The sequence below is a fragment of the Phacochoerus africanus genome, chromosome 8 (genome assembly GCF_016906955.1).
Source record: "Phacochoerus africanus isolate WHEZ1 chromosome 8, ROS_Pafr_v1, whole genome shotgun sequence".
Classification (NCBI taxonomy): Eukaryota; Metazoa; Chordata; class Mammalia; order Artiodactyla; family Suidae; genus Phacochoerus; species Phacochoerus africanus.
In genome coordinates, this window is record NC_062551.1 from 161,046,753 (window position 1) to 161,060,572 (window position 13,820).

Sequence of the window (13,820 nt, forward strand, 5' to 3'; positions counted from 1 at the left end):
AAATCCTACATGAATATTATTTTTGACACCTAAGTTTTGGGTAAGTAGAGAAGGTTTCAACTAAGAATTTTTATTCCCAAGTCTTTTAATCAGTCAATATTCAGCAAATATTTGTTGATCTCCTTCTATGTACAAATCACTAAGTTGAGTGCTATGGATACTCTATAGGATATGTGAGACAGCCTCTGCCCTCAAGGAGCTCACTGTTTAATACAGGAGGATAGATGAACACAAAATAAGGATAGGAAAAGATACTATACATTGTAAAAACCATAGGTTTGAATGATTTCTGACTAGGAAGGCAACAGGAAAGACCTCACAGAGGGAGGGCGCTTTGGAAGATTGATAAGACAAGATGAGGTAGAAGACGATTTTGGATGGATTGATGAATAGATGGGTGGTTGGATGGGTGGTGAAAGGTGGGGCAGAGGCTGAGTAATGATGAACAAAGGGAGAAAGGCAGAAGGCTTCCTAAGGAACAGTAAATGGACACATTTAGGACACAGTCTTAATAATTAGAGCTGAGGCTAAAAGGCCAAGTTTTGGAGAATAGTGAATGGGAGAAAATGGGCACAAAGCTATATTCCTTTTGCTGCCAGTTCTTTCAAACAGAAAATTTTGAAGTTATGTTTTTGCCTATCTACCCAGAGTTGGTTCCTTTCACATCTTGGTGCCTCTGCAAGTGAAAAATCTTAAGCAATATTAAAGACCAGTAGATGAAAGAACAGAAGAGCATGGAATTGGAAGCATCAGCACATCCATCTCTTCAGTTCTCTGATTTAATTTTCATTACCATCCTACAGAAAGGGTAAGGGAGAAAATGTCATTACCATCTTACAGGTGAAGAAAGTAACATTGTAGCAGAATTTGAAAACCTATTTTAAAATTCTTATCTAACACTTGCCTGGTAAAAGCGGAACCAGAAGTCCTACCCAGTATTCTTTTTTCGGGGGGGGGAGGGGCGGGGAGCTTCACCCGCAGCATATGGAGGTTCCCAGGCTAGGGGTCTAATCAGAGCTACAGCTGCTGGCTTACACCACAGCCACAGCAACACCAGATCCAAGCAGCATCTGTCACCTACACCTCAGCTCATGGCAATGCCGAATCCTTAACCCACTGAGCAAGGCCAGGGATCGAACCTGCATCCCCATGGTTCCTAGTTGAATTCGTTTCCGCTGCGCCAGGACAGGAACTCCTACCCAGCAATCTTTCTACCTATTACCCCATACAGGAAGAATGAATAAGTTATTAAAGTAAAACTACTTTTTATAATTTGTGTTTCATCTTATATAACTTGCTTGTCACACAGATAATACCACTACACTAAGCAATAATTATAATCCTCCTTGCCATCAGGATATCACTAATTAAGCAATTAATAGGTGCTAAACTCTGTGCTAAGCACTTTAGAGACATTATATTATTGACTCTCTGCAACAACTTAATAAGTTAGGTGCCAATATAAATATATCTTACAATAATTATAGAGACCATATAGCCATAATTTCTTAGGTAGTTCCAATTTGAAGTATTCTGCTGTTGTCCTCATGAGCCATTAAAATAGACCAGAAATTTCAGTTTCGTGGTATCTAAATGACTACCTACAGCATGTTCTTCATATCTCAGTATCATATATCCAAATTTTAGTTGAGGACATATGGTCATGTGCTTTGATTTACTTTATCCAGCAGTGAGGCTTTCTTTATTTGCAGTAATCTATTTATATATTTAAATGGATGATTGGTGACCAGAAACAGAGAATGGCTTTAGGATTGGGTCAGACCAACTGTTCCTATGTCAGATCCACTATACTTCTTGTTGAATACCATAAGAACTTATTGATCTTAAGTATCATGACTTTAAATACTGTCTATACATTTGGCTCCCAGATTTATATCTCCAGGTCCTCCCATTCCCTGAACTCTAGACTTGAATATGCACTTGCCAGCCCATCGCCTTCACTTAGATGTCTAATAGCTTCACAAACTTAACTTGTCTTAAACTGATCTTAGCCTTCCACCATGTCTGTCCTTCCACGGTCTTCCCTATCATAATAAGTGGAAAATCTTTGAGTTGTTTGAGCCAAAAGCCTTGGAATCACCCTTGACTTTCTCTTTCATGTCCGTATTTGATAAGCAAATCCTGTTGATTCTACCTTCAAAATGTATATAGAACTCAAATACTTCTCACTAACTCCACCACTACCACTCTCATCTAAGCAACCATTGTCTGTTACCTGGATTAGTTTAGTAGCCTCCCAACTTGACTCCATGACTCCATTTTGCCTTTCCTGTATATATTTTGATAAATTCTTTTTAAAGTAACTGACACAGGGAGGTCCCGTCGTGGCACAGTGGTTAACAAATCCGACTAGGAACCATGAGGTTGCGGTTTCCATCCCTGGCCTTGCTCAGTGGGTTAAAGATCTGGCATTGCCATGAGCTGTGGTGTAGGTCACAGATTTGGCTCGGATCCCGCGTTCCTGTGGCTCTGATATAGGCCGATGGCTGTAGCTCCGATTAGACTCCTTGCCTGGGAACCACCATATGCCGTGGGAGCAGCCCTAGAAAAGACAAAAAGACAAAAAAAAAGAAAAGAAAAGAAAAAGGGGCAATACCAGGTAACAGCAGAGATGAAGAGCAACCGGAACTCTCATGTATTAATGAGAATCATTGATGATAGCATATCCACTTTGGGAAATAATTTGGCACTTTCTCATAAGTTAAACATGTATGTAACATATCACCCAGCAGTCACACCTAGGTGTTTATACAAGTGAAGAGGAAGTAACAGTAAAATTTATGTTCACACAAAAATCTGTGCACAAATGTTTATAATGGCTTTATTTGTAGTCACCAAAAACTTAGACAACTCAAGTGTCCCCCAACTGGAGGAGTAATCAAACTCTAGTATATCTATACAATGGAATAACAGTCAGCAATAAATAGAAGTGAACCACTGATGTAATCAGCAATATGGATGCGTCTCAAATGCATTATATTATGTGCATTTATATGATATTTATAATTAAATTTATTTAGCATTCTGTAGAAGGCAAAACCAGGGACAGAGAGCAGAACAGAGGTTGCCTCGGGGAATTTGTAAGTGGGTGGTGTTGATAGAAATACTCATTTTGATTGAGGATTGTGTGAGTTATCAAATCTCACAGAACTATATATTTAAAAGAGTACATTTTACTGTATATAGATTATACCTAAATTTTAAAATGGGAACAAAGTCATTAAGGCACGTATGATCTAATCACTCCTATCCTTTGATTCTTCTCTAACCTTAGCTCCTACCCCTCTCTCCCTGATCATTCTGCTCCAGCCACATTGGCCACCTTGCTGCTCTGGGGCTTAGCGTTTGCTGCGACTTCTACCTGTAATACTTCTCTCAGATCTAAATGAAACTCCCTGTCCCCCTTAGGCCTTTGCTCCTTGAGGCCAACAGTATTTGCTTATTGACAGTTACAGTGTTTCAAGTTGTACCCCTCTACCAATACTGCTTGCACTTTTCTCCATAGCATTCATCACCATGTGACAAACTATATATACTTTTCTTGTGTGTGAATTTATTTGTTTTTCTCCCACCCTACTAAAATATAGGCTCCATGTAAGAAGAATTCACATCGCTCAAATGTGAATGCTTTGAATATTCATATAGCTTTAGTAAAACAGAAAGCCCAAGATCAGTTCATATTTCCAACTTATGCTGGGTTTTTTTGTTTTGTTACAAACCTAAAATAATGCAAATAAAAAACTGTATTTGTTGAGCAAACTAAATTGAGGTTTAACAATGGTGTTTACTATGACTGCTATTTGAGTGTGGGCGTCCTTCATGTCATTGTTTTACCTCGGTGTTTACTTACATGAGGCCTTTGCTTTTAGCCAGTTTGAAACTGAGCTGCTGATGTATTTTTGTCCTTTTTACCAGTTAAGCTTGGGTATTCCGATCCTAATTCAGATGTACTTAATATCTCTTCATTGTTTTCCACATTGGATCACTGGTGTGGGATGTCTGAGGTCTGTTTTCATTCTGGGGAAAAGCCCCGGAGACCGGGTGCATTGAGGAGTAGACATTGTCTGCACAATGAATGGGGTAATGAGCTACTGTTGTTTATTTGGCTGTGCTATAATTGGTTGAGTTCAGACAATAATGTAGCATCTGTTGTTATACAGTGCAGGGAAATGTCAAAATAGGAAGTAAGCAGACAGGTGGATTAAAGGGAGAACAGGAGGAGAAACCAGGAAATATCACATTGAGTTCTGATTTAAAGTAGGTACAGAAGGAATAATAATAATGATAACCAGACCAACGATGCTGTCATTTGTTGAGCACAGTATTACAGCATGTGCTTCAGTGCTGGGCACTTCTCACTAATTTGTATGCTGACCATGTGTCAGTATTGCTAAGTGTTTTATAAACATGACCACATTTTATACAAGAACCTCTGAGGACGATGTTGTCAGCCCCATTGTATAAGATAACTGAAGTTCATAAAGACTGTCATATCCTCAGTGGCCACGTATTGAACCACTGTCACACGCAAAGCCTATTTCCTAACCTTACCTTACATTTAATTTTAAGATTAAAGTGTTTTAAACTCTAGTGTTAGAAGGCAGTATAGTGGAGTTCCCATCGTGGCTCAGTGGTTAACAAATCCAACTAGGAACCGTGAGGTTGCTGGTTCGATCCCTGGCCTTGCTCAGTGGGTTAAGGATCCAGCATTGCCATGAGCTGTGGTGTAGGTCGCAGATGTGGCTCGGATCCCGAGTTGCTGTGCCTCTGGCATAGGCCGGTGGCTACAGCTCCGATTCAACCCCTAGCCTGGGAACCTCCATATGCTGCGGGTGCGGCCCTAGAAAAGGCAAAAAAAAAAAAAAGATATGTGCCCTTTTTATGTATGTTGCATTTCAATTAAAACTTTAAGACGACGAAATACATGACTTAGAACAAAAGATAAAGCTGTTACTATAGAACACTGATTCAGATTTTCTTTTAATAAGTTTATATATTTATGTAAAAATACACATGAAAAATTAATGGTGAGTGTCTGAGGTGAAGTAAAGTTTTAGAAACAGGTGGTAGTGATGTACATTGTGAATGTACTTAATGCCACTGAATTGTTCGCTTAAAAATGGTTAGAAGGGAGAAGTTCCCATCATGGTTTAGCAGAAACGAATCTGACTAATATCCATGAGGACGTGGGTTCGATCCCTGGCCTCGCTCAGTGGGTTAAGGATCAGATGTTGCCCCGTGGCTGTGGTGTAGGCTGGCAGCTATAGCTCCCATTCGACCCCTAGCCTGGGATCCTCCATGTGCTGCGGGTGTGGCCCTGTGAAGATTTGGATTCGATCCCTGGCCTTGCTCAGTGGGTTAAGGATCTGGCATTGCCCAAACTGCAGTGTAGGTCACAGATTCGGCTCAGATCTCATGTTGCTGTGGCTGTAGCATAGGCTGGCAGCTGCAGCTCCGATTAGACTTCTAGGAACTTGCATACGCATTGGGTTCGCCCCCCCCCCCAAAAAAAAGAAAAAAAATGATTAGAAAAATTAATGGGTGTAACACTCAAATGATGACAGTGGCTGTCTCTTGGTGGTGAATCTAGAAATTAATCATAATGTTTTCTTATCACTTAATCTAGTTTTTTCAATAAATATATTACCTTTATAATCAGGAAGAATGCTTTTTAATCTCAAAGATATTGTTTTAAAGAACCACCCGTGTTAGAAATAGTCAAATGATTCTATTAATAGTTTAGAAAACGTATTTAACTAATCCACAGAGGTAGTTTCCCCCACAAACAACTCTTGGTTAACCCTTAAGGAACACATACATGGAAAGTTAATCTGGGAGTTCCCTGGTGGTACACCAAGTTTGGGATCCAGCATTGTCACTGCTGTGGCTCAGGTTGTTGCTGTGGCACAGATTTGATCCCCTGGCCCGGAAACTTCCTCATGGCCAAAAACAAACAAGAAGGAAGGAAGGAAAGACAAGAAGGAAGGAAATTAATCTGAACAGTTGATGCTGAAAAGAGTCAGACCTCAGAGAAAGGAAACTCAGGATGTTCAGTTCTTGGTTCCTAGAAATAGAAGCCATCAGTTTCTGTTTTGGCGCAGAGGAAATGAATCCGAGTAGTATCCATAAGGATGTGAGTTCGATCCCTGCCTTGGCTCAGTGGGTTGGGGATCCTGCATTCCTGTTGGCTGTGGTGTAGGCCAGCAGCTGTAGCTCCTATTCCACCCCTAGCCTGGAATTTCCATATGCCGTGGGTGCGGCCCTAAAAAGAAAAAAAAAAAAAAAAAGTAGAAGCCATGAGTTTAGAGTCTTTTAGCATTCATTGAGCACCTACTATGTCCTTAAAACCATACTAGGCACTTCCACTGCATTATTTCAGTTGACATGTTAGTTTACTCCTTATCTTAACATATATATTTATTGAGGAGTTCCCATCGTGGCTCAGTGGAAACGAATCTGACTGGTATCCATGAGGACACAGGTTCGATCCCTGGCCTCACGCAGTGGGTTAAGGATGCAGTGTTGCCGTGAGCTGTGGTGTAGGTCACAAAGGTGGCTCGGATCCCGAGTTGCTGTGGCTGTGACATAGACCAGCGGCTATAGCTCCAAATCAACCCCTAGAGCCTGGGAACCTCCGCATACCACAGATGCGGCCCTTAAAAAAACAAAAAAATGACAAAAAAAAAAAGTGTGTGTGTGTATATTGAGCATCTATTTTGGGCTATGCCCTATACTTGGAATAAAAAGTAAAATATTTCCATGTCCTTATGGAGATTGCAGGCTAGCGGTAAAGCCAGACATTTAAAAATAAGTATAGTACAGTAGCGTGAATGCTATAGTAGACATAATTAGAACTCAATTTTGATATACATGGGTTCATCTATTCATTAGGTTGTTAATATATGACAATGTTACTAAAATAGTTTAATATATGAAAATATTTAGCTGAAACTCATTGCTGGCCCAGAACACTAATACATAAATTCCCACTCATGTTATCCCCCAAGAAAGATAAAAGTTAAGTGGTTTAACTTTCTAGTCTTGTGGTTTTTGAACTACATTTTTGTCTCCATTTCTGGGTATCAGTTTCCCCATATAAAAAATGAGAGTATAGACCTATTTAGCCAATGTGACCCCAAGCAACCATTCATTAACTAAAGCCTATTATGTCTCAGATGCCACACTGCGAACTTTACATATAATGTGTATTTTGTGTATATAAACGCCCAGATTAACTTTTCATGTTTATAATCCCTGTGAAGTAAGTGGTATTATCCAGTGCCTCCAGAAGGAAAATGACCTCTATATCGTAGAAAAGACCAGCTTTTTCTATATACTGCAGACATTTTGAATGCTTTTTTGAAAATACTTCTGTATTAGAACCAAAAAAAATTATCCTAAGTAATATAGAAAGTAATTTCTCATCTGTACTGGAGTCTGAGCAAACTTTGTTCTCTGTTGGTTATTTTAAATGTACTTTAATAGGTAATACATTTACATAAGTCAGAAATAAAAAAATATAAAAAAGCATATTCAGAAAATGCTGTCACTTTTTCCACCCTGTTTTCCTCCACCGTATGTAGGTTACCATTGTTGTGTGGTTCTTTTTGTGCAAGTTTATTGATTTTTCTCCAAAGAAACAAACTATTTATTGGTTAACTTGATGTATTTTTCTCTTTTTTTTTCTAAGCATTCCTTTATGCTTTTAGTTTATTTTCTTCTCAGCTTACTTTCCATTTGTTTTGTTGGTGTTTTTTTTCCTTCTCCTGGTTTCTTTTTTTTCTATTTTTCTTTTAAAAATTTTTTACTAAAGTATAGTTGATTTACAGTGTTGTGCCAATCTCTGTTGTACAGCAAAGTGACCTAGTCACATATATGTGTATATATATATACACACACACACACTCCTTTTCTTTCTTTCTTTCTTTCTTTTTTTTTTTTTGTCTTTTTGCCTTTTCTAGGGCTGCTCCCACAGCATATGGAGGTTCCCAGGCTAGGGGTCGAATCGGAGCTGTAGCCACCGGCCTACACCACAGCCACAGCAACACAGGATCCGAGCCTCGCCTGCAACCGACACCACAGCTTATGGCAATGCCAGATCCTTAACACACTGAGCAAGGCCAGGCATGGAACCCGCAATCTCATGGTTCCTAGTCGGATTCCTTAACCACTGTGCCACGACGGGAACTCCCACACATTCCTTTTCTTATATTATCTTCCATCATGGTCTATCCCAAGAGATTGGTTATAGTCCCCTGTACTATACAGTAGGACCTCATTGCTTATCCATTCTAAATGTAATGGTTTGCATCTACTAACCCTAATTTCTCCGTCCATCCCACTGCCCCCTCCCCCTCGGCAACCACAGTTCTGTTCTCTATGTCTGTGAGTCTCTGTCTCATTTGTGATAGGTTCATTTGTGCCATATTTTAGATTCCACATATAAGTGAATATCATAGGGTATTTGTCTTTGTCTTTCTGACTTACTTCACTTAGTATAATCTCTAGTTGCATCCATGCTGCTGCCATGTGGCATTATTTCATTCTTTTTTATGACTGAGCTAGTTTGTTAAGTCTGATTCTTAATTAACTTATTTTTATTATTTCTTTTTGAATGATATAAGAATTTTAGGACTATAAATTTCCTATGAGCACAGCTTTAAATGACTCCCATAGATTCCAACATGAAATTTCAATAGTCATTATTTTATAGATATTCTGTAATTTTCATTTATATTTCTCCTTTGAGAATTGTTTAATGAGAGAGGGAGTTTTTTTGTTTTTTCCCCCCAAAGGGAAGAGTGACACCAGACTTTGAAAATTGTGTTGAGGGAGTTCCCGTCGTGGCGCAGTGGTTAACAAATCCGCCTAGTGGGTTAAGGATCCGGCGTTGCCGTGAGCTGTGGTGTAGGTTGCAGACGCAGCTCGGATCCTGCGTTGCTGTGGCTCTGGTGTAGACAGGTGGCTACAGCTCCGATTCGACCCCTAGCCTGGGAACCTCCATATGCTGTGGGAGCGGCCCTAGAAAAGACAAAAAAAAAGAAAAGAAAATTGTGTTGAGCTTTTTGGGGAACGTATATTCCAGTCCCTCGCACTCACATTACTTGATTATAATAGTTGTGAATTAATTGGGAGAATTTTTATTTTTCTATCAGTGATAAATTGGGAACATGGAAATGTGAAAGTAACCAGAAACAGGATATAACTGTAAAGCTGAGCATGCTTATACTAGGCGTATTGGTCTGAGGAGCCTCCCAAAGTGCTAGGACAAAAAGGTTTTAGGGAATTTCTGCCATGAGCAAGGCTGTCTGCGACTTCTAACCTCCTTCCACTGGAGTGTGTTGAATGTGAAGCAGTGTAATACTGTAGGTTGGGAACTGGCAAGCCTGCATTCGAGCCCAGCTCTAGCCATGAGGTCTTCCAACTGCTTACCCCACCTGTTTGAGTCTGTGCAATCTCCAGGTCAAGTACCTGGACTTGGCCAAATCTCACAGCAACTTAGCAGCAAGGCTATAACTTAGACCATAGTCTCCTGCCTCCAGTAAACCTGATAACTTAATTTCTTTCCATTCCATGGCATTTCTTTATTGTAACAAAAAATATATATATATATATATAAGAAATTTGCCTTTTTTAATCATTTTTAAGTACAATTAGGTGGCATGAATTATATCCACAATGCTACAACCATTACCACTATTTCCAAAATTTTTCATCACCCTCAACAGAATCTTTCCTCCATTTTGATGTTAATATATTATCCAGAATTCTACAAAGTCTTCAGTCATTTCTAGTTGGAAAATGTATGTTTTCTCTGTTGCTTGCTCTTGCTTGTGCTCTCTCTCTCCACCCTTCCCCCGTCTGTATGGAGGAGTGGAGAGAAAAAGAAAGCAAGCAATTGGATGTTTGATACCTATTTCCTCAATCACAAATACTTGAGGCCTTCAGTAAAAAAAATAAATTACCTTTCTTTTCTTTTTTTTTTTTTTGCCTTTTCTAGGGCCGATCCCGAGGCATATGGAGGTTCCCAGGCTAGGGGTCCAATCAGAGCTGTAGCCGCTGGCCTACACCACAGCCACAACAACACGGGATCCGAGCCACATCTGCAACCTACACCACAGCTCACGGCAACGCCAGATCGTTAACCCACTGAGCAAGGGCAGGGATCGAACCCGCAATCTCATGGTTCCTAGTTGGATTCGTTAACCACTGCGCCACGATGGGAACTCCTACCTTTCTTTTCTATGTAGTTACCTATCAATTTAATGTGTCATCAGGGTGGGATTTATTTCATTTAGTTGCTTATTGAGCTAATAGTAAGAAAATGAAAACATAAGCTTCTGTTGAAGCATTAGGCTTAGTTAATAAGTAGGCAATAACTTTTTGATAAGTTTGTAGAAAGCAGCAGGTTTTTTCTAGTTTCCCACCCCCCGCAGTAATTTAACACCTTATTTTTGCCCTCTTTAGGCCATCCGGCTTTCCTTAGAGCAGGCCCTGCCTCCAGAGCCAAAGGAAGAAAATGCTGAGCCTGTGAGCAAACTGCGGATCCGGACCCCCAGTGGCGAGTTCCTTGAACGGCGTTTCCTGGCCAGCAGTAAGCTCCAGATCGTCTTTGATTTTGTAGCTTCCAAAGGATTTCCATGGGACGAATTCAAGCTACTGAGTACCTTTCCTAGGAGAGATGTAAGTTCCCATGCCTATCTTGGGTAGTGTGTCCAAATGGGAGTAGCCTGTCATTAGAGCTGGACAAAGTAGTCCAAGAAAAGCCCCATGGCACAGCTTACCAAAGGCCACACACTCAGGAGTCCCTCTTTGTTCTGCACACTCTTCGCTCCTCAGCCTTGGGAGAAATATGGTTCTCCAGGCCACAGACATGTGCCTAGTAGCCTAAGTAAGAAATTAGGCACTAGGTCTTTCTTCCTAGCTATTTCCCCTATTCCAGCATTCCTACAGGTGTTCCCAAGATCTCACCTCTGTATACCTTACAGTAGACCTGAGAATTGTGTGCTTAACAACTTAACAGTTAGATCAGGGTCAATGATTATAGTTATGCTATAGTTACGCCATTAATGAGTTATGCTAAACCAAGAACATTTTGTGATTTGATAGTTCTTACTAGCCTGGGAAGTCAGGAAGGGGGAACTATATTCACTGTATGTCTGTGCTTCACCAAAGTTTTCGATAGTTTCTCATAGTATTCTGGGGAAAAGTAAAGAGATGTAAATCAACAGTTGGGTAGATTCATTGTTGATTAAATGGATGTGTCCAAAAATTTGGTTAAGAGACTGCTCTCTCCCTAAAGGGAACCAAAAGACTCTGTATTTAATCCTTTATTCCTCACCATACTTTATTTGCAACTTAAATGAAGACACTATCAGATTTATGGATTATGAAAAATAGGATTCAAGAAACCCTTAAAATAGTGAAACAGTAGGCAAAAGTGAGCCTAGACAAATTTTACAGAAATAGGGATAGAAAAAGATGCCTACATTAGATTTAGAAAATCAATTGCTCAAGTATGGGATGGAGAAACCATGCTTTTAGCAAAGGCTATTGTGGTTAATTTATACATATATAATGTATTGTGACAGCCAACAAAAAGCTAGGTACATTTTTAGAGGTATAATCCCAAGAAGAGGATGGCTTAAATCCTGGGCAACACCACGAAGATAAACTACCCCTGAGTAATCCTTAGACTCCATGCTGAAACTCCAGCCTGAAGAAAGAGGAGCTTATCTAGAGCAGGGCTGGTGGGAAGGTGAGGGAACTGGAGATCATATCATTTGGGGAAGTGATTTTTCCTCTAGAGAAGGAAAGGCCATGGGAGATGTAGTTGTCTTCTTGAAAGCTGCTTGAGAGCCTGCCATGAAAAAGAGGTATCTGGCATTGTGCGGCTTCAATGATAGAATGGGACCAATTAGTTAAAAGTTACGGGAGGCAAATTTGGCCCAATATATGAAGGCTACTTTCTAAGAAGGAAATATTTTGTGTTGTAAGGTAGTGATTTTTCTTTTTTTTTTTTTGGAGATAATGAAGCACTACTGAATTATCCCTTTTCAGTAATAATGGATATACATGAAGAAGGAGTCACTCCTGGTATTCCTACTTTATGTGAAAGGGGGCTTGGACTAGCTTATCTCTAAGATTCATTTTAAATCTTAATATTCTTTAATTCCGTTATGATTTGGTAATGTGAGGTTTGGAAACCTAGACTTCATCTAACACACCAAATCCAAGAATTTGGTTAAAGCTCATCTTAGTCCCTCACATTAGCAGGGTAAATTTGGATTTGCAGGATAGAGACAGAAACTAGTGGTATGGGTTTAGCTCTACTACTCAGCCACAAATCCCCTCAGCGGGGTGAAGATCCTACCACTCTGTCTGAGCCAAGGAGACTGAAGTGGACCATAGGTGCTAAACATTGTCCCCTCTCTCACTGCCCTCACCTGCTGCTCCACCCTCTTCCTCTTTTTTTCATACGTAAGATGCACAGACAAGCATAAGGGGACACATGCATGCACATGCTCTGTGGACCACATGGCAGGGGAAGAAACTACCTTAAATTCTGACACTGAAGCTGAATTCTAAATGTGTAGAAAAGAGGCACTTATCAAAGGGTAGGATCAGCCTGGTTCTCATGCTGCTTCCAGCCTGTAATGGACCGTGAACATCTCACCTTGGAGAAGCTCAGGAGGTAAGTTAGGAACTAAGGTGAACCTTAACCCAGCACTTAGTTTTAAGTCACTCCCCTTCTGGGCCTCATCTATAAAATGAAAGTACAGGAAGAAAAGGAGTCTAGGGACTTTCCTGGCTTTTAAAATTAATCTTCCTTTCAAATTAAATTTTAAACCTGACTACTGGGGGTGAGGTGGAAGGAACAGTCTCTTTAAAGAAGCTTGGTTTTATGATCAGTATTAATAACCTCTTCCCATAGGATAAAAATGTGGACTGTAGAAGGTTGCTATTAAAAAGAATCAGGCAGAGTTCCCACTGTGGCTCAGTGGGTTAAGAACCCAACTAGTATCCATGGAGATGCGGTTTGATCCCTGGCCTCACTCAGTGGGTTGAAGGATCCTGCATTGCCATGAGCTGTGATGTAGCTCACAGTTGCAGCTTGGATCTGGCATTGCTGTGGCTGTGTCATAGGCTGGCAGCTGCAGCTCCAATTCAGCCCCTAGCCCAGGATCTTCCATATGCTACAGGTGCGGCCCTAAACAGAAGAAAGAAAAAGAAAAAAAGAATCAGGGAAAGTGTGAAGTGAAATGCAAAGGGTTCTTCGGCTTGCAATCTACTTGCCTCGAAGTCTTTTGACCAAGCATTCAGCCTTTTCAGTGCAGATGTGTTAAGTGCCAGTGTGGATTGGCCCTAAATTGGAGGGTTAGTCACTTGGCCTTGGAGGAAATTTACTCTTGATTTGGATCTCAATCACTCACCCTTTGTTTTATGCTGCTGAAGAACACTATTCAACCTGGTTAACAGTCTCTTCTTCCAATGTCCCTTTCTCACCTGACCCCATCTCTACCTCCATCCCATCCCAAGGCAAATTTGGACCAAGTTTGGCCTAGTTGCCCAGAGAAAATGTCTAACCAGAAAGGTTTGTTCCTGCTGGAAAAATCAAGGGCTTCCCAGTATCCATCACAGGTCCATTTTATGGGCCTTGGTCAAACCTGAAAATATTCTAAAACCCTACTCTAATCATTCCTTTACTTATTTGACGACTCTTTGATAACTCGCTACTGCACAAGGGTAAGTACAGACCCCTTAGACCCCTTAGAATATTTTAGAGTATTTTCAGAAAC

General features: G+C 40.4%; 1 protein-coding gene across 1 annotated transcript in view; it reads left to right on the plus strand.

The window, feature by feature from the left end:
* Positions 1-13,820, plus strand: part of FAF1 (Fas associated factor 1) — a 428,908-nt gene that overhangs the window by 383,071 nt on the left and 32,017 nt on the right. The window contains exon 18 of the mRNA XM_047789144.1: positions 10,489-10,704. Coding sequence (XP_047645100.1) covers positions 10,489-10,704 — 216 coding nt within the window. The remainder of the gene's footprint in view (positions 1-10,488; positions 10,705-13,820) is intronic.